At 42.0% G+C, this 22265-nt stretch overlaps 1 protein-coding gene across 1 annotated transcript in view; it reads right to left on the bottom strand.

Annotated features, from left to right (window-relative positions):
* Window positions 1-18251, bottom strand: part of gmds (GDP-mannose 4,6-dehydratase) — a 188682-nt gene extending 170431 nt beyond the window's left edge. Inside the window, exons 1-4 of the mRNA XM_069680042.1 lie at window positions 18061-18251; window positions 6538-6582; window positions 5389-5476; window positions 4085-4194 (exon numbers count right to left, since the gene is read on the bottom strand). Coding sequence (XP_069536143.1) covers window positions 4085-4194; window positions 5389-5476; window positions 6538-6582; window positions 18061-18159 — 342 coding nt within the window. The 5' untranslated portion in view covers window positions 18160-18251. The remainder of the gene's footprint in view (window positions 1-4084; window positions 4195-5388; window positions 5477-6537; window positions 6583-18060) is intronic.
* Between the last annotated feature and the right edge of the window lie 4014 nt (window positions 18252-22265).

Raw genomic sequence — 22265 nt, 5'->3', positions numbered from 1 at the left:
AATTCTAATAAAGATTCAATTCGTTAGTCGCAGCCCTCCTCTTTAACTATTGGATGGTTTGCTGTGATATTTTGCACACAAGAATCTCAAGATGGGATTCAAGAGCACTTTCTTTTTTTTTTTTAAGACTAGTTTTTTGGTTTTCATGCCTTTGTTTCAGAGAGAGGACAGTGAATAGTGGCGGTAGTGACAGTGGGGACGACACGCGGCAAAGGGCCGAGGACGAGAGCTGAACCCGGGGCCGCTGCATCGAGGACTACGGCCTCTGTACACAGTCGCTGATTTAACCGCTGAGCCAAACCAGCGCAGGATTCAAGAGCACTTTCTGAAGGTCTGTCTGTTCTTGGACTCAAACTCTTCTTTCCTCTTAGTCTTTTTTATTTCACTTTGGCTCATAAGTGGATGTAAATTGGACAATTTCCTGATGAAACAATGGATTTAGGGAATAAGGAAAATTTGCAAGCATCCTTGAACCTCAGTGAGTCCTATAACGTTGGTTCACCATCTACTGTCTTAAGTTTAACAGTAAAGTAGTTCCCCGTTTGTACAATTATTCTTCAGGGCTTTTAAATACATACGGATTCAATTTTAGGATGATGCAAATCGTCTGCAATCCATCCCCAAAGCTCATAGAAGAGTAAGAGCGTCTTTGCACTTAAATTATGAACATTGCTTTCGGGACAGACGCCTGAGAACAAACTCTTCTGCTGCCACAGTCGCATAAAAAGACAGAATATCCCTTCTGTTTGTTTGTGTGCTGGCCTTTTGATACTGCAGCTGGCTGCCTTTCAGGCCCTGCAGTGTCCGGCGTCCACTATTCCCTGTCCACCTCCGCCCCTGCAGCATCAGAAAATAACCTCCAGTCTGTTCTCAGCGCAGCGGAAACCAGCACCCACACACACACAGACACCCCATCTCACACTGATCCTACTACTCAAACTCCCAGGGTGAGTCTGATGACCGAGCTGGAGGGATTCCCTGTAAGAAGGCGGCCGCGTTGAGAGGGCTGATGGGAAGGAAGAGAGAGATGCTGAGTAGCCGGTGTGACTGATCTTTTCCTCTGTGGTGGGACAGACTGGAAATGTCTCCACACCGCTGCTGCCAGTAATCCAGCAGGCTCAGCTGCTCAGAGCGGCAGCATGTGGTGAGGAGCTACCGAACCGGTTAATAGGTGTGGAAACAAATAAACACAGAGGAGCAGGTACAGGGCTTTTCTGTCACTCTGAAAGTGTGTGTGTGGCCTGAGGATGATCTTCCATGTGGAGGTGGGAGCAGAGTCACGGCCTCTGACCACAAAGGATGTGGAGCGAGGAGTCATCGTTCTCCTATCTGACCAACTCTCCCACTCTCTTTATATCACTGTCTGTCTGTCTTCCTTTATTGCTTTTACTCACTTTCACTCTCAGTTCATTCCTCAGTACATGTCCATGACGTCTTCTCTGTCCAGCCAAAAGTCTTCAAATCAATGACTGTATATATGGACGACGCATCTCCATCTGCTCTCACTGTACAAAATTTAAGCAATTATACCCCCCTGATGAGCACTGCCATCTTGCGATGTTGACATCATTTGGAGCCAGAGCGCAGCCACATCCGCTAACCAAAACACGCGCTTAACTTACCAAAGAAAACCCAGCAAAGATTCCGCATGTCAGCGTGTTTAACAGCAGAACAGCTTCTTTGTGTCGGTCTGAAGCAAACATTCACAGGTATGGAAACTTCAATGACTGTAGTGATTGTTTTAGTCACGTCTCCTCTCGCCGATCCTCCTCTACTCTTCTGATCCGGAACAAATCGGAAGCAGGAGCCGGATTTGTCAACAGAGCTGTCAATCATCCTTTTTACAGCATCAAATAACTAATAAAAAGTAAACTTGTCAGAAAAATCAACAGTTGGACATAAATCAGCATGATTAGAACTAAATATATGGACAGAAACCATGTTTGTGTATTTTGATTTGACTCATGTCCCATCTGTTAACATGGAGGAGGCGGGCTTTATGATCTATACTGCAGCCAGTCAGCAGGGGGCGATAGAGAGGGTTTGGCTTCACTTTTAGGGAGCTGTCATGTCGTTCATCTTTTTATACAGTCTGTTTCAAATGGCTTCTTCAACATAATGTAGACGCTTACATTTTTATTGTTAAATACTGACCTTCAACATCAGCAGCAGCCATCCTGGTTGCTCATGAAAAAGCCCCTACCACCACCCTTCAACTCACCCCATGTTAGACTAACCGCCGACTTGAATCAGTTCGTATCACAAGCATCTGCCACAGCACATATTCTGGTTCCCAGGCTAACACTGCCTGCTTATAACTAAGATTAACGGATTGTAATCATTACTCTTCATGCACTTTCTTTGGAATTACCGTTCAGTTAATTCAGTCATCAACGCAACTAAACTTCTACTACACCCCGGAGATGTGGGTGCTGACATTACTTTTCCACTTTACTCTGGGAATCAAACCTTTCTGAACTGACTGATGAATTAGCACAAATTTCATCCAAATGTGGTCGTATCCGATGAAGAAACTACGACTATTAAAAAGCAGTGTGTCATGTTCACATTACAAACGGCCTTATTAACTATGATCTGACTAAGCTCTTGGCTCCTTCTCCGACCCAAACCGCCGTGATGACAGAGGATCAGCACTGCCTGGAGACTGTGTGTCAGATCCCAGAGTGGAGGGGCAGGAGGAGGAGGAGGAGAAGGAGGAGGAGGAGGGGGAGGAGGCGCCGAGGGATCTCCTGGGATCACCACGGAGCTCCGAGACAAAAGGGACATTGTGGCACAGACTGACCCATCCAAGAAAACATTACTTCCTGTCCCATCAGCTCCAGCATCCTCCGCACACGAGCTGCTCACTTCCCAGAACTAAATTCCCCTTTTTAACATGTGAACTATTCACAGCAGGCAGCACGGACCATACGCAGAAACAGGCTCTCAAACAGAGTTCACGTTTTCATTTCAAACTCACTTAATAAAGATGTAATAGACAAGATGATTAAAAGAAGTCTGGTGACAGAAGAAATAGGTGTTAAGAGTGTTTAAGGTGCTGCGTGTACATTTAGTCCTTTGTCTTAAATGCCTGAAATTACTGAAGACAAAACATAACTTCAGGTTTTGAAACAGTTTGCTCTGCTTGAAGTCATCAGCTAGAACTCATGTTAGTTATACTGAGAAAACACCCTTGAAAGGATGTGAAAGCTGCTTGACATGACCTTGGATCTACGGATCAATAGGTCAAATAAAGGTCAAAAAGATTTTGAGCTCTCAAAATAATGTTCACAAATTATTTCACAGCCTGCAGATGTTTTTCATGTTATGTGTGCACGTGAAAAAAATGTGTCCTCACACATTCGGGTTTGTGAATTTGTAAATGAGCGAGTAATACTGCTAGCTGCACGGCTAACTTAGCACCTGCTATTAGCCGTTACACCGAGCGGCCTCACAGGCCTGGAGCACTTCCGTTGTGTTGACTGGATCTTTTGACCTTTATTTGACCCAATAAAAATCTTTATATTCAAATGGGAACTTTACACATAAAAGTCTGAAAAAGTAAAAAGTCTGGGGCTGTAGAGTTTCACACTCTTTCAACTGTCATACTCACAAGGTTTACAAAACAAAACCCCACAAAACAAAAGGTAAATGTGACGTCAATGAAAAGGAATCAAATTACAAACTTCATAATGTCCCGAAATAAACCATCACCTAACAGGGTTTGCGACCTCTGACCCCGTCTTGCGAGTCATCATGTTGGATTTGACCAGAAACTAATCCATTGTGTGAAATCGAAAGTTTTTAAACAGAAACCACTTTTACTTTGGAAGTGTCACACAATGACTCATCAAGTCTAACCTCATGGTTCATTCTCACTTTGAACACTGGAATTCATAATCCTTGTTATCAAGTATGATTTCAAGTCTTTTCCTCTGTTTGTCTTTATAACAGACCCATAGTGATTCCAGTGAATGGGAAGCAAGTTCAAAATGTTGATGGGAAATGTTTCATCAGAAATTGCTCATTATTCAGGAGAACACGGTGTATGGACTACAATAGATGTGTGCAATCATCACAGTACCTTGACGTGACTCTGAGCACCCAGGTTGTAGATCTCTGTGGGCTTCACCTGGTTGATGATCTTCACCAGACACGTGCTGTCAGTCAGATCGCCGTAATGCAGCTTCATGTCTGACAGAGAGGAGGGGACAACACACACTTTATCACACGCTACATCATTACAACATCCTACAGCAATCCCAACTTACTATTCCTTCAATTAATAACTCTCCATGCGTTTGTTTTAAGAAGCTTTTTTTACTTATTAAAAGTTTACATTTTTTCTTATTATAAATATCAAAGAACAAAAGGCAGACAATTTTCAAACAACAAAATCTTACCATTGATAGAAGTAAACAAGGGCCAGTTTGCCAATTTTCACCCTCAGTCCTTTCATGTTATTATGGGGAGCTAACGCCATTATGGCAGAGAAAAATGCCGTTTCGCTCTGTGCCTTTGGAGGACGCTATCCAACGGGCCCTGGAAAACTTGCTAAACTACACTTCCTCAATCTAGGACGCCCGCCTCCGATGTCATGTCTCGTTCAAAATCGGCAGGTTTGAAATGTAGACTGCAGACCTGAAGATTTTTTTAAGACAATTTATTCTCATCATATTTCAGAATCTGTCCCGCTCTGAGCCATCGCCTGCAGAGACACGGTAGTATTTCACTCCAGCTTCTCTCGCTGGGCCGTTCCTTTCAGAGGGAGGGGAGCAATGCATGCTGGGTGTTGTAGGAATGTAGAATGGGCGAAACCACGAGCTGTTTGCACAACTTTCTCCACAGCTATGGCGCCAATTTCAAATATTATTGCCTCCATCGATTACAGAGAACACCAGCTCTGACTGACAGTGATGAATTGCTCCTTTAAGCCACCTGATTATTGTGACAAGTCGACGATGTTCCAGCGTAACTGTTAGTGTGCTTCTACCGTCCATATGAAATACATTATATTGTGATTTCTGGTATGTGCATGTGCTTGACATTTGGATTTTTAGCCATTGCCAAAGCAATTTGCAAATTGTGTGGAATCTCTCATTACTTTTCAATTTCCAAAGGGAGTTGTACAGGGATACAAGCAACAAAGCTTGTGACATAGGGAGAGTCCATCATCTCCTGTAGGTCAATCAACCTGTAACCTTTTGTAAGGATAGCTTTTTCAGGAGGTCATTTCCAGTTTTAACTTCTGGCCCAAAATAAAGTGACGTGTCAATGGGACCTGCGGCTTAAAAAATGCTGCATGACTGTTCAAATGGTTTCCAAACATTGAGGTAGTGACTGGCCACATCATCAAGTAGTTACTGGTGATGTGGACGGGATACTTACTGCCTTCAGTGTGCGTCTGTGGGTTCTGGTAAAGATGCTCAATGCGGCCCGTGTTGAAGGAGCTGGAGCGACGCAAGATCCCATGAACCTGTGAGAGAGGGAGCAGAGAAGGACTCAGTGAGATTTATTCAGGGCAGCCTTTGTAGCAGCTTTTGTATTTCAGAAGTATTTAAAACAATTAATCAATCATAATCTATCATAATTTGCAGAAATTAAAAGTTTTCACAGTATTTTTTAGTGCAAAAGTTGACATAACAATATTGTGTGTCATGTGTTTTTAATGCCGCCTGTGATCTGTGATCTGTGCACCATGTTCTGAGGGGGACGTGTGAGGAAGCTCTGCTCAGGGAAGATAACAGAACCTGATCCGAGGGGAGTCCATTAGTGGGACGACGCTGTGCCCCGACCTCACTTCCTTTATTCACTGTGCTTTTCCTGCCCGCCTGTGCTCTCCTCTTTAATGCCACCCCCCCCCCTCCATCCCAGCCCCCGCACATCCTCTCTGCTGCCTCGGAGGCAGGCAGCATGAAGGCGAAGCTGACCAGGCAGGCTGGGATGAAGGTGTGTGTTTGTGTGCGTGCTGCTGCAACACATCTGAAGGGAAATGAAGTCATGCAGCTACTGTCAGGAAAACACAAAGAGCGCTGGTGCAACATCTATGTTGTATGTACAGCCACTTTTTATGAGTGTGAAACCAACTGCTGAACCCTGACGCAGCCTCGGTGAGTCACAAACAGCTCGTTAACCTCTGCATCCATCGACAGGCTGTTGACTTTCTGTGCTCCTGAAAACACATCCCGCAGCAGGTAAAGGTTTGTGCCCTCACTCAAACGGCCGTATAACAACAACCACTTCCCTGCTAATGGTCTGACCCAGGGGCAGAAGGTGAGGGGTCGACAGGCTCAAAGTTACACAGAGGGTCTTATCAGGGTGATGTGTGAGTCAGTACGTGCACAATGTTGACTGTAACGTTACGTCATGATCCCTCAGGAGCTTCTGCACACTGCTGAGGCTGGACGCAGCTTATCGAGGGAATGTCGCTCTGTGTGTGCCTGTGTTCGTTGGCTTTCACGAGCGTCTGCATTCATTTCTGTGTATGTGCGACCGATTCTTGGTACTGTTCAGTCTGCAGTTTGGACTCTCTCTCACCTCGTAGCCTTTAGCGAGCAGGAACTCAGCCAGGTAGGAGCCATCCTGAAAACACAGGAGACAACATCTGTTAAACGGCATTGCAAATAAAAAAGTGTGTGTTTCAATCATTTTGATTAGAGTCCCTAGAAGTGACTGAATCACAGGAACAACTACAGCATGACAAAATATTCACTGCCCAAGTTTGGACAAACTGAATTCAAGATATCACTAAGTATGAATGACTAACACACTTAGAACAACTTGTTCTAGATACAGAATTTGTTTATGTCAGACCAGGCAGGACAGAACTGTTTCAACGGTAAAGTTAAATCTACAACACCGTGTCTGAAATGATCCCATGCTAAACAAGTTTATTGTTCTGTCACAAATCCATAACGTTTACAGAGAGGAAACAGGGAGATCTGACCCATAACAGAGCACAGCTTTATATGAATTTGTCTGCATATGAATTCTGATGTATTTTTTAGAACACCAGATCCTTTTATCACAAAAGTCACATATCTGGAAAATGGCATCACAGGATTTAGTCTGAGTTTCATAGAGTTTGTCTGTTGCAAATGTGAGGATACAAGGTGAGGAAGAGGCTCCTACTGGATATTACAGACTTGGACACCTGCCCACAAACATCATTAAAGATGCACTTAAAATATAGCTTAGCTAATTTGCGTCTGTAGTCCCTTGGCAGGAAACAGAGAATAAAAACTTAATTAAAAAAAAAACAATACAATACAACAACAACATTACAACAATAAAATTTCATGACATTAGGCTGGAGCCAACCCAGCTGTCATTGGGCGAGAGGTGGGCTTACACCTGGACTGATCACCAGTCAATCACAGGGCTGACACACAGAGACAGACAACCTTTCACGCTCAGATTCAAACCTACAGACAATTCTAGAGTCACCAATGAACCTAACGAGCATGTCTTTGGACTGTGGGAGGAAGCCAGAGTGCCAGGAGGGAACCCACACATGCCCGGGGAGAAGATGCAGACTCCACACAGAAAGACCCACTTCATTCAAACTGGGAACTTTCTAGCTGTGCGGCAACAGTGCTAACCACTGCACCACCCTGCAGCCCTATATGTAAAGACAAAAACAATCTTTAGTGGATGAAAATGTTTGTATGTTCTTTTATATTATTTGTGTTTTATATACATGAATTTCAACGCTGGGTATCTTGGATTTTTCAGAGTCCAATCTTTTTCGTTTAAATAGAAATCTCAAAATACAGTCCCTTAACGATTGAGTGTTTAATCTTGTGGAAATTGTCTGTTTCTGTAAAGAAAACAATTGGACCATCTTCCATAGTAGTGTATTTTTTGTGTATTTACTCTGGTGCTAGTAAAATAATATAACAGCTGGATAAGGGGGCTTCCAAAAGGCCCAGGAAAAAAAGAAATCAATGAAATCATTTCAATAAAAAAATAAATAACTACAATAAAAAGTCTGATAAGTGGTTTCAAATGGAAAGTTCTAAATGCAAATAACATGTAGATTATGCAAGACATATTTTGGTGTAATGCCATAGGTATTAAATTTTTAATTTGTGTTATTTAACTTATTTATTTAATTTATTTTTACCTATTCAGATCACATTTTTTAATATTTGATTATCAGGGGGAACACATTGAATAACAGCGCATGACAAGTAATCAGGTGCACACAACATTGTGTCAAACATTCCCTTTAATAACATTCATCTTGTTGAAACTGGCTGGTACAGGAAATTGTTGGACAGTAAACCTGAATGTTGTTAACTCCATGACACATTAATGGACATGAGCGGGAAAAGGAAAACTCCCCCTGTCCTGGGATCATGAGGTGTAACATCCACATGAATCAGGAGCTTTTTGGGCAGACATTGGGCCAGCGTGTGCGTGTGCGAGAGAGAGTGCAAGCCCTGTCAATAAGGTCTTGTTCCCCTCACCCATGTTACTCCTCGTCTTTTTTCCCGGCTCAGACTTTCCGACCGCACATTCTGGAACACTCTGGAACATTCCGAACTAGTCATGGCATTCATCCCTCAATATCCCCCTCACACATATGAGCACACGCACAGACACACACATGTACTCTCACACTGCCAGCATGCCAGCCTCATGCTTCCTGTCCAGGTCTGGGGGTAACAGTCAGGGTGGAGGGCAGGGACCAGAGGAGGAAAAGTTTAGGGGGAGGGGGCGAGAAGTTCTCACCCAAGCAGCGGGCAGGTTGGTCATGTTCGAAGGTGCATTACGGCCTGCTCCAGGAGAGGCAGTACAGGTGGAGCAAAGATGGAGTCTCAACAGTTAAAACAAGCTGGAAACTCTAAGACTTGCAGGTGATTTCACAGGTTAATGAGTTGCACAAATGAAGTTTGTGCACTAGAGGGCAGAATAAAAGCCACAGGCAGACACACACGACACCCTGACATGTTGCTTCTTGTGTACAGTGTGTTTACCGAGTGCTCAAAACAGCTTTCCCTCGTAAATGTTCCCGATCGTTTGGATTCCTTGAGTTTGGCTTTTTGGCCACCGCCATCTTTTCCTTTTTTAAGCCAGAAGTAGATTAGGACAATAGGGGATTTAAGCATTGCTACATCTCTCGGTTGCCGTGGTATCGGCTTATAAATCACAAGGTAGCTACATCCTAAAGCATACCCTGCTTTATCGTCTGTTTTTCTATAAATCAGACCATAACTTACTAAATTAACGTCATGCTGCACTGAAAAAGACCTCAAATTATCGACTGCGACTAAAAGATTTTTAAGAAAATGTTTACTGAGTTAATAGATCAAGTGAGTTAACTTTCTCATACAGTCCCATAGAGTGGGGCATGCCAACCAGTGGAATCGCCCCCTGCTGGCCATTAAAGAACATACATGGATACAAAGCAGCGTTAAATGTAGGTGATTTGGTCGTTTCACAGAATAATCTTTACTCAAAGTCAACTTTTTTTTCCAGAGCTTTCAAATCACATCTCATGGTCTTCATCACCAAATGGAATCTGCTCAGCGTTCAGGCAGACCACAACAAGTTCTCATGTCATTGTTGTTATTTGTATTTTGTTACCTTATGTCCTTAATAGGATTTTTTCTAAACAGACACAAGCAGCTAAATTGAATTCAGTCATAATAAACATCATAATTACCCCGCTAAGGAGGTTGTGTTTTTTGTGTCGTTTGTCAGCAGGCTTTGCAGAAAAAGTCAGTGGCAGAGGGCAGAGTTAGCCAAGGCAGAGGCAATTTCATTTGGAGCAGATCCTCCAAAGTTATAAAAGTGGAGTACTGGCCTTGGCAGAAGTCTGCACTCCATGAGTGACCTTCTAGTTTACTCCATCTTCTCCAGTGTCAAGTCAAAACACTTCTTGTCACCCTCCATGACAACATCCACTGATGTAGCTGCAGATGCAGCTGAAAGTATTTAAAATCTAATAATTAAGGATAGTTTGCCTAATGGCTGCTCCCGAGATGGATTATAAACTTGGATGGTCAAACACATGGGGATGGATATTTATTTTTGCCGCTAGTTCACAGGTTGATAAAAAGCAGCTTTAAATATAATCTAAACGAGTCTTCTCTTGAGTATTGCTCTACATACTTCATGCCTAAATTTCCTCGGATCAATAAAGTATCTATCTATATAAACATCCTCATGAAGGTGATATCTAAACAGTTGCATTTTGCCCTGCTGAATAAAGGCTTCTCATTTTCAGTTGCACACTCACAATGCCGATGCAGATAAAAATGCTAAACCTCTGGTACCGTCCTCTGAACACTCTGATAGAAAATGTTGTACTTGTATAAAAAATGTCTTCACACCCTGCTGCTGCTCTGAATGTTTCTTTAAGATAATGTTCAGCTCCAGCAGGTTGTGCGGTCCGTTGGCACTGATTCCCAACCTGTTTCTGCCTGACCCAGTGTGGGGGGGGGGGAGGTGGGCACGAGCACTGGCAGCCCCTCGCCCGTCCCCACGGCGTTCAAAGCTCTGGGCCGGCCGGTGTCGTGTTTTCCTGCCCCTGTGCCAGGGTCAAAGCGTTCCACGCCAGACCAATATGGAAAACAAGCCTGAAGAGCTGCAGCTCTGTTTCAAAACAAGAGGCTCCTTTGAGGCCGTATTAGCCCATAAACCCTGGCCTCACCTCGCCGTTTCCTGTTATGGGGAGCTGCGCGCTTAGTGAGAGCGGGGGGTTGGACACATGCACAAACAGACACACGACTGCATGCTCACCTGCCAAACCAATGTCACACCACAACTCCTCAAAGACTCATTTGGGCCTTTGACACTACATGATCTCTACTGATCCAAAGGGTTGGTACTGCCACAAGAGGGTAAAAGGAAGCAGAAAACAATTATTATCTCCTGCATGAATGCTGCCGTCATTAATGTGTTAACCTCTGAATTATCTGCAGTATCAACGATTGCCTGCAGGGGGGGCACAAGAGCCAAAAGATCAAGCGTCAAACAGGTACAGGTGTGAAGACTTTCTCTCCCACTGAACAGATTTGGCTTAACTCGGTCATTGGTCGTATTTTTTTTTAATTGATGCTCAAGACACTATTGTTCGAGGAATCTAATACCTCAAGCCCCCAGAGGCTGTAAGATATACATATAATATTCCTAACAGTAAGGTCCATGACTTTGCAAACTGCATCTTTTTAAGGACTGAGACGTGCAAGTGCAGCTGTCTGGATGCAAAGCTTTTTGTGTGTTTAAATATAATTTAAATGCTTTTAAGTCCTCCTTTTCTATATTTCACTGAACTCCTTTTTTTGGGGGGGGGGGTCTATAAAAGTCTATTAAAAACAACAAAGAACAAAAAAGGAATCGAAAGATTAGTTCAACAGGGAAAAAGATCAGGAATCGGTAAAAGAAAAAAACCTGAAGCTGATGCTGATGTTGAATTAAATCAGTCCATGTGGAGGAAAAATGTTAACAATGTTTGCCTGTCAGAGCTGCCCCCCCCCCTCCAGCCCTCCTCCACCCAGAGTGTGAACATTAGCTCCAATCACAGTCCCATCATCATCATCATTAGCACATCATCGGTGTGCGGTTTCATAAAGAGGACGGACACGCATCAATATTAGAGGGCGGCTCTAATGTATGTGGGTGTTTCTCACAGGAAAGTAGCTCTCAGTTGTAACCTTAAAAACATTTTCAATCTGCTGTGTGTTATCTTTTGGTACTGATGCCATACAGCACCAGAGCTCAAGAACAACTTTAAAGCAGTGTTCTTTGAACTTGTTAATTTAAGAAAAAATAAACATGTCTTCATCCTTTTTAAGATCTTTTTTTTATTTAATTAGATATAGGACAGCTGGAGAGAGACAGGACATACGGGGAGAAGAGGAATGACATACAGCAAAGGCTGCTCTACCCACTGAGCTAAACCAGCGCCGCATTCCACTTCAATTTTTAACCAAGCACGTGTGTAAAACTTGTAAAATACATAAATACAAAAAGCAGGAAATTTACTGTAAAGTTAAATTAGGAACTATGTGGTTTAAGTATAAGAAATCTGACCAGACATTCAATTAAATGTTTGTTACTTGACAGTATTTGACGTATAGTTTTTCAGTACATGTTACAAACACATACTATTAACAACATTAACAGGATATGGTCAAGTTGACAGATTATTCTTTAAGAAAGCAGAAGGAAGAATCTGTCAACCTGACCATATCCTACTCAAGGATTCCCCACTTATGGCCTCGGGCGAGCGATATGCAGACTCCTTCATTCCTTCTGCCATCAAGCTACTGAACAGTTTGAATGCATAATCCGACTGGGAAAGTCCTGTTTCTGTTCAGCATCCCGTGATTTGCTCTTACCACCAACATGTTGTTGCTGTTTTTGTTGTTGTTGATGCCTGACTGTGACGTCAGCCTATGCATCTGTTCCATCTATTTATTCTTCTTATTATGAATGGGTAAAATTGTAAAAATGAATTGCACTCTGGGGCTAATGAAGTATTCTGACTCTGAATCTGAAACATTATTAAATCTTGAGTCTTGAGGTTCTCTACCCGGCCCTAGCTGTAGTGAAACCCTGCACAGCACTAAAAATGTAGCACTCCTGCAACGCAGTTTTTAACCGATGCACCGTTTCTGATATGCTACATATAATCACATTATGCAGAGACAAGTTAGCTGATCTCTGTACGTGGAAAGAAGAAGCTATCAGCTAGACAATTCTTAACGTTAAAATGGTAAAATGTCCTCTTGGTGAACAATTAATGTTTTGACAATTAACCTCATTAACAATGTGGCGAACATCCAAAAAGAGAAAGCTGCAGCTGAAGTCTTCCAGATGTGAAAATCATTTAAGTATTGCAACATTATTTTTGTTTTAGTGGTAAAGTTCCACCTCTGGTCTCATCTCATCACTATTTTGATTAAAAGTCTGGCTGTAATTTGTGTTTCAGGCTGAATTTGCTAATTTTTCAGTTAATCTGCTGATTATTTGGATTAAGATAGTCAAAATAAATTTTAAATAATAGTGAAAAATGTTCATCATAGTTTCCCAGTGCCCAAGTTGACTTATTCAAATAGTCCAAATATATCCAGAGATATTCTGTTTTCACTGACGACAAAAAAACAGCAAATATTCAGTGAATTTCTGGCTTTGGAACTTACAGAATATTTCAAATACACTCAATTTATTTTAGACGTTTCAACACAGCAACTGTCTTCCTTTCAGCCAAAGGCAACAGAAGAATGTGATGTCTTTTTAAAACCCCAGTACTATGAGTGTAGTGCCCCCTGCTGGTGGCACAGTGAATTATTGGACACTTATTGACTAATTAATGGATCGGTCACCTGCTGAACATTAAGGCTAAAAGAATCACATGGAAATGGAGCTCAGTGCACGCAGGCATTCTGCATGTATTCATGCAAACACAGAGTTCACAGCCGTTCAAGTATTTATTTATCATCCTGTATAAGCTACAAATGAATCACTTTAATGTGCTTTCATTAGACCGCAAGGAGAAGCTGCCAAGCACGCCAACAATTAGGCCTGATATGGTTTAATGATGCTGCAATCACAGACTACAACGCCCACAAGAACACACACAAACATAAACTCACACACACGCATGCACACAGCAGTAAGTAGGAACATTTGATGTGCTGCTGATTGAAGAGTAAACTGAATCTCTCTCCTCTGCTGTAGCTTGGAACAACTCGGACGTGTCACTGACGTACATTAACAGAACTCCCTGGTATCAATGTGATTCAGAAGCGAGGAGGTTTTGTCTGCAAACAGGAAGTATTCCAAAAGAGGAATCACCATATATACACAGATACTATTAAGTTTGATCAGGTTAGAGCAGCTCAAAAAAGCACAATACAGGGCCCATTTCAGCTGAGGAGCCACTATGAGAGCAGTTTGACCAAGTGACCTGACAATTAAAGAAACGTGCCGTTCTGAATGTATCGCTACTGTACAACCGGAGCTGTTCCTGTCTAACTCCAAGTCAGCAGACTTCACTCAGAGGAGGACTCAGGCTTGGAGGAGCCATCAGCAGAACATTATGAGCGACGGAGGAGATGTGAGCGCAGATTCTTAGCTTTATGATTATTGTTGCTGGCACTCGCTCGGATTCTATCCTGTGCTGCTAACAGCGAAGTCTGTGGAAGGAGGCGAGGAAGGAATGAGAGAAGAGAATGAAAGCCAACAAAGGATGAAGAAAGGGGCTTGTAGGATGAGCATCAAACACCTCGAGGGATTGTTTCGCAGCTCAGCCGTGTTTTCCCAACAAGAGTTTGAACCTCAAAGCCAAAATAAAGTTTAACTGTCGACACAGTGAGGCTGAACCTGTCCTCTTCATAACCCCGGATCATAAAAACAGCACCATCAGCCTGTGCAGCTCTGCTTGGCACTCAGGTGGTCTCCCATAACTCACACCCTCTCCCCGATACTTCACACTGAGACAGCAGTCAAAGGTATTCAGACTGAGCAGCATGTTGCCAGTAAATTTATGAACAGTAGTTAGCCAGGCGATTTATGGCATCGCTGTGACCCTGCAGACCCCGGAGTGACTTCTGAGATGGTCTATCCAGATGCCTGCCTGCCTCCTGCATGGGCTGTCTCTGTACGCAACAGGATCGCCACGATGGCAGAATTAAAATGAATTAACGCTGTTATTCTACGTTTTCCGTTAAAGAGGGCGAGGGGGGAAAGTGTTGCTCGACACAAGGAATGTGAGAGGATGAAAATGACTTTCCAAGACCTCTGATAGCTGCGTCTCTCCACGGCTGCATTCTGGGATTGGTCAACTGACAGTTTGAACCTAATAAAACATATCCAAAGTTCCTGCTTGTTCTCTGTGGCTTACTTGCCTGGATGGAGATGAAATCCCACAAAGTGTCAATGCCGTCGCTCACTTCCATACTCACATTCACACACAGGATCACTGACTCAAATATCTCAGGTTCATGTTGCTGCCACTTGATATAAAAACACGTTTTAATAGGTTAAGTGTTCTGACAGGAAATGCATTTATTGGTGTAATATCAGATTAAAATTTCACTGTATAAACAGTAAGCAAAATCTATACAGGTTTCCATCCATCAATTATCTATACTGCCTATCCTGTTCAGGGTCGCTTGGGGCTGTCACTGTGCGAGTCAATCACAGGGCTGACACACAGACACGCTCACACTCACACCTATGGGCATTTAGAGTCACAAATGAACCTGACGAGCATGTCTTTGGACTGTGGGAAGAAGCCGGAGTACCCCGAGAAAACCCACACATACACGGGGAGAACCTGCAAACACCACAAAGGCTCCCCACGGCCCAACCACGAACCTTCTAGCTGTGAGGCGACAGCGCTAGCCACTGCACCTCCGTGCAGCCCCTGAACAGATTTACAAATCTGAATTTTCTTGGAGTATAATATTTATGTCTTTGCATGAAGGCCCAAATCAGAGTTAACCCACAAAACTGTGTGTTCGATGCAGAAACTGTTGCCCCTGAAGGACTGCAAAAATCGGACTTTTATCAAATCATGTAAAAAGACGAAATTTAGGTTCATCTTTAATAATGATTTAGAATTTATTGATTTGCTGCTTTCCAGGATAAAACGAGAGTAATGATGATAAATGAACTTTTAGGGACTGATACAAAGTTGTAATAGAGAGAAAAAGTACATTTTAGGAAGAAACATATTTTAATATGAAACTTTATTATCAAAGTCCAAGAGATAACACATTTTGATCAGTGAACTTCACAAGAAATTAAGAGAGAACACTTAAATGAATCAAGTAAATAAATCAGACTATTTTAAAATACAAACATTTAAAATGACTCAAATTTGCACAAAAATCAAACCTATGCCGCATTCATAAATAGCTTTTTTTTGTACATGTGCAAGCATCGACTGAGCTCACAGTATGTGAAGAGCAAACTGAAAAGACCATGAAGGTTATTGTTTGAACCTCCAAACAACAAACAATGTTAGAATAATGAATGGACTTATCGGCATGTTTGACTTTCAGGTCTGACTTTTCAGGACAGAGTGAATTATGAGTCCTTCTCCTTTCAGACTGTAACAGTGACAATGACACAACTTTGTGACCTCCAGGCAAAGACACTACAACAAAGAGAAAGCCATGAGAGTAACAAGATAGCAAACGTCTCTGACACCATCATCACTCCTGTAGTGTCATTTAACCACTGACCCAGGTTCATGTTATTCACGCTGTTCAGTAATACCAGTAAGTCCAGTTCTACTGAGCCACCACTCCTCTCTGCTCATTGTCCACATGTTTGGTTCAGATTATCAGCCCTTAGCTGAACAGGAAGATTTCATGCTCCGGTCTAAGACATCACAGTAGCAGGATGTAGTCAGACAGCTACTATTCAGTTCAAAGTGAAGTCAACATGGTGTCTGCCATCGTATGGATCCGATATAAAATTTCAGATTAAACAAGATTCCATTAAATACTGAGTCAGAACAAAAACTCAGATGGAGCACTAAAAAATGTCCAGATAAACTACAAGCATAAACTGTGTGTAAGTGGTGGACACAGACATGGCCTCTTTGCATAAGGGTGTGTCTACCTGTAATTGACAAGTCACTACCATGGGGACTTGCTAATTGAGAAAGAGACGTAGCGCCGCAAATCCACAGTGTTGTCCAAATGTTTCATTGAACTTAACATAAAACCAAGATGGCGACGGCCAAAATGCCAGGCCCAAGGCTTCAAAGCATGACTTGACAAACCAGTTGGAGACATCACAGTGGCTATGTCCTGTTCCTTAATAAAGTCTATGATGACGAGCTAAATAATACTTTGTATTATATTTTTTGTGATGCCTCCCATTGCAAAGTTTATCCAAACAAATTATTGGCAAATTTACAATCAGTTGACTGAATTTATTGCAGTCACTTATCAAGCATAAACGTTCTCTGGTGCCAACTTCATCAATGTAACGATTTGCTGCTTATCTTTGTCATTAATGATAAGTAATGAAGATTCTCTGTGTTTAGGACTGTTGGTTGGACAAAAGAAGCTGTTTATAAATGTCACTGAGTTTTTGGATTTTCTGATGAGAATTTTCTTTTCTTTTTTTAACATTAAAGAATAATCAATGAACCTGGAAAATAGTTGGCGGATTATTCAAACGATAAATATGAGATCAGTTGCAGCCCTAACAGAATAATCAAGATTATCATATATATATACATTAGATATTATACATCCCACATATCTTATCCTATGTTACCCACTTTTCACTTTTGGGTCGCCTGATTCTAGTCTTTTCTTCTACCTAGCATGCAATGTAACTGAACTATAACTGAATTTAGTTAATGAGATGTTTAGTGTAGGTATGAGTTGACAAAACGGTGGGCCTAGTATCACACATTGCTTCAAAGGCTAACAAGTCTCAGAGTTATTTCCACTGTGGTCCTTAATGTTAAGATGACAAGGATGCAGGAGTGCAGCAGGTGACAATGAGACATCACATGAATACACTCCTAGATGGACTGATTATTAAGGCAGTGTTTTGCCCTGAAAACCTGCTTCTCCTGGATGTTGGAGTAATTCAGCTGCTACAGAAGTTCACATGAACTAAAAATAAATAAAAGGAAAGGTGGTTCATGTAAAACCTCCATGCAGTGCAAGCATGTGTTAGAGGTTAAAGATTAACAAATAAAATTAAACATGTATTTACTTCTGTTAGCAAATTGAAATATTGAAATATTGAAAGTTAGTTTGAGAGCAGCTTCAGTGAAACTAAGCTAGCAATTTAGCTAACTTAAGTCAGAGTAATGGATTAAGTTACCACACCTAAAATGCCACAGGTAAAACACAAGAAAGGGGGAGATTTAAAGTGGATAGGTATTTAAGCACCTGGCACAGGTGTAAACGCCACCAGCAGTCATAAACCAACGTCTCCTCTTAACGAAATGTAAACCAAAGAGACATTAAAGTCTTTTTAAACCAGCATGGATGAGTCACAAACTCATTCATTCATTCCTACAGTGTAAACAGATGCAATCCAGTGTATGACTCAGTAATGTAACGTTACCTGTCCGGTGATGCCGGTGATAACGGCCACTTTCCTCTCCTTCTTCGGCTCTCCGTTCGCCGCGGAGCTAACGCTAGCATGCTCGGAGCACTGTGCCATCTCTGACCGGCTGGGTGTTAACGGTCTGCGGGGAAAACGAGCGACAGAAAGCGACAAAAACCGGCTGTGTGTTTACAGTGTGAGTACCAGACGAGCCTCCTCAGCATCCATAAACCAAACTACACACCGCTACAAAGTGTAGTACGTAGCAGGAAGCCGCGTTGAGATCAGCCAATAAGACGAGAGCATGTGGGAGCAGCGGAGAAGAGTTCATTAAAGAGGGTACAGTCTCTGGAGGTCGTGCGTCACAGCGCCACTTAAAGGATGGACGGAGAACTGCTACTCCGCTTTTTATGCCTGGAAAGTTGTTTTGTGTGGTGATTTGTTGTAAAGTAAAGAATGTTTTGAAGGTTTTGTTAATATCTTTTCATTATTTAAGCCATTGCGCAAAGATTTTAATAATATATATATATATATATATATATATATTTTTTTTTTTAATGCACAGTATGTATATATATATATATATATATATATATATATATATATATAGTTTTATCCTTTCAGTGCTTCATAATAACAAATACATTAATAGATTGATGTAGACCAATTCTTAACAGATTCAATAATAAATAAAGTATACTTCTTTGACACTCATCATCTTATGACACCTGTCATCGCATCTAGAACATAAAAAACATCTTTGTATATATCATTGTTATTAAATAATCTAATCTTCTCTTATTTTGCATCATATGTCTCATAAGCAAAGAGTAGCATTTAAAGAGCATAACATTGAAAGCTTTCACATGCTGTGTTCGAAATGCCATGCAGTACGTACTAATTTGGCCAAAGTGTGTAGTATGCAAACAAAAGCACAATTTACAGTATGCCAAAATACCGACAGATGTTGTACTGTTTCGGAAAGAATATCCAGTATGCATCGCACCGTTCTGCCTCACCCACTGTATCCCACAATGCAAAGCACTGGAAAGTCACAGCAGCAGTTGAAATGGCGGACGGCAGCAGAAGAGCAGAAGGGGGCGCTATAGCTAAAGAAGCAGCTTTTTGCTATTGGCGGGCTATCGTTTACTTCCGCTTTCCAAAACCAGAAACTGGTGCCTGGCGTTGCATAGTTATGCGTACTGCAAAATAAATTTGAACAGCTCCGTACTACATACTGCCGCTGAATGCAGTATGCAGTATGTAGTATGTAGTATGTAGTATATAGTATGTAGGATGTAGTATAACACAGCTACAGTGTCTCCTCTGCACTGAGCTGAGGGTCTCAGTGAACTGCAGGAGATTTGTCCTGTTGACTCTTTGTTTGCATAATCAAACATCTGCATTTCAACATGTGGTTGTGGGCACAAAAATCCCGAACCATGACATAGTATCCTTTGACAACACATCAGAGTGTTTTTCCTTAATCAGTGCTGCCAAAGACGATGTACAAACATGCATGTCCATGTTCAAGTTTCATGTTTATTTGTTGAAAGCCTTGACATGGGAACAAGAACAAAAACAAACATCCACTACATCAATCTGCAGAGGCAACAATGCTGATGTGTGCAGGACAATTAACTGTGTGAGCCTGACTTCAGGTGTGTGTCTACACACTGTAACATGTCATTGTTTTTTAGAAGCACTGTCAAACAAACCCAGGTCATGAACAATGATCATGAGCTGTCGTGTACATGTATTTCAGGACATGTGCACACCCTTGTTAAACAACACAGAGGAGGAAGTGTCAGTGAAACATCTGCTGGTTTCATAAGGAACAAGTGCAGTGAATCAGCAGCAGTGGAACAGGAGTGTTGTTGATTTTGCCTCACTGAACTGAGCTCTCCTCTCTTATAGTTTAAGCGAGTAAATCCTCATAGAGCCCAAATAACAACTGTACAGGGCTGAATTTTTTATATTACTCGTCATGTTTTGGTTTATAGTTATGCATAATTAGGGATGTGGAAGCCTTGAGTGACAGCTGGGAGCTGCTAGCTGTCTACACAGCAGCTTATTCAGTATCTGAACTTTATCTCTAGCTGTGTTTGTGTTGTTGGTGCTTTTGGGGATTTTTTTAATGCAAATATCAGTTGATAAATAATTGCACTGTTATGAAACTATTAGGCTGTCCAAGAAGTCTGCAATCAAGCTTTGTAAGTGTGAAATTGTAATATCATATAATTTAACAAATTAGCAGCTATCTGTGTCTGTTCATATTACTTCTGGCATGTTAGCTTGTTCAGTGTTTCTCAGCTGCATGTGCCCAGGAGTTGGTTTGTTGTTTGCTCTTCCCTGCAGAGAAGACAGCGAGCCGTACTGATAGAAAGAGACTTGTTATTTACCTGTTACCTGATTCATTTCATTCAGCTGCTGCTCACTTTCCTGCCTGACACATGTGCGAGCGGGCAACCAGTTCGCTATGTTCAACGGGCTCTTACAAACAGGATGTCCTTCTGTTGGAAACAGCCACGAAGAATCCTTCGGGTGCATCCTTCGCGGCCTAACGTATCCCGAGATGCATTGCGCACTAATTCAAACGAAATGGCGGACTTTTAAACGGCCGAGAAATACACTTTAAAATGTAAAAGTTTTTGGTTTCAACCCTTGAAACAAATTATCTTCAAAATCAGAGGTTAAGTTACACGACGTTAGTTATGCTAGCTAGTTAGCCCGCTAGCTACCTGTTGCTAGGCGACAGGAGCAGCGTTTGGTGAACGCGTTTCCGTGGACCGCCTCCTTTGTAGGCTTCAGCCCCTGTATTGGGACCGGACACAGCGACTGTCGCAGCCTTTTGCATAGATTGTTTGGCCATTATTACGTAGCGTTTGCAAACTCTTGCTTCTCTCCAGCTTAAAACTCTCAACTAAATATGGTCCCTTCTGTATCCAAAGAACCAAGATGGCTACAACCAAAAATGCCCAACTTTAAGAGTTTAAAACTGCAGTTCACAAACTAACAGCTAATAACGTGGAGTCTATGGTGGGTATGCATCGTTCAAACCATCAGAAACTGGAGTCTAATTCAAGTGAAGTTCCTAGAGATTGGGAAAAATACCAAATAAATCAGCTTTAAACATTTCAAATGTGTTTTATAATGATAAAAAGATTGCAATGTTTCCTTTTGCTGCTCTCTTGGGCCAGGCCGTGCCAATCAAGCACACAACAAGTATGTACAAGAGCCACAGACAATATATATCATTGTGATATTCCCATAGAAGTGTGGGAAAATGTGTTTCATAATTTTAGGGGCAATTTTAGAGGAAAATCTGTTTAAGTGGTTACATGTGTTATAGAATGGACCTGTCAGTGTCAGAAAACCAAAATAAACACAATTTCAGGAGCAGAACTCGATCTATCGACTCCAGAAGAGGAATATATTTCACATCACTGGAGACACAATCTTAACAGGAGCGATCAAACACTCAGCGCTGCTCCTAATCTCTTATTATTCTTTTACATCTGAGCACGTATGACAACATCTGCTCCAGCTGAGCGTGTCAGTAGCATTGTGAAAGCTCTCTCTCTCTCACTGCTCGATTTCCCAGAGTGCACAGCGGGATGGGAGGTGTGATTTCATTACAGTCTAAAGTCAACATCGTGGTATAAAAAGAGAAGAAGAAAAAACAGAGCCCCGGGTCCTGAGAACACAGCGGTCTGCTCCTCCGCCCGCCCGATCAAAAGAGAACAACACTCAGCTCTGTTACAGCTCCAGGCTCTTCTTCTTCTCCGCTCTTGTTTGGCAGCAGGTGTCTCGCTGTGTGTTTCGAGGTATTTGACTCTCGCTGTGTGTCCACTGCTGTGCAGAAACCTCCATCCTGCACATGTGTTGAGTGCAGGCTTAAGTTCAACACAGAAAAAGAGATGCATTTGAACTCTCTTAGAAACACTTTTCTTCTTCAGCATTTTCTTTCTTTACATCTCCTTCTGAACTTTCTTTTAACCAATTTCAACAACACACAAAAAGCAAGTTTCCCCGTTGGGTCAGAAGCAACACTCAAAAATGGAAGCCTGACTTGTTTAAATTATTCGTGCAAGACTGACAGCAACACACCCTGAGAAAATCTGCACCTACATCTGAAGCTCTGGTAAATCTCGCTGGCTTTCATTGTAAGTGCTATAAATGTGCTCTCTGCTGCTTATTCTATCATGTCTTAAAAGAGGAAT

This window comes from Semicossyphus pulcher, unplaced genomic scaffold (assembly GCF_022749685.1).
Source record: "Semicossyphus pulcher isolate SPU_LCO1_2020_fin unplaced genomic scaffold, fSemPul1.0.p SCAF_4, whole genome shotgun sequence".
NCBI classification, from domain to species: domain Eukaryota; kingdom Metazoa; phylum Chordata; class Actinopteri; order Labriformes; family Labridae; genus Semicossyphus; species Semicossyphus pulcher.
Note: the sequence above shows the minus strand (reverse complement) of the source record. Positions and strands in the feature narration are given on the sequence as shown.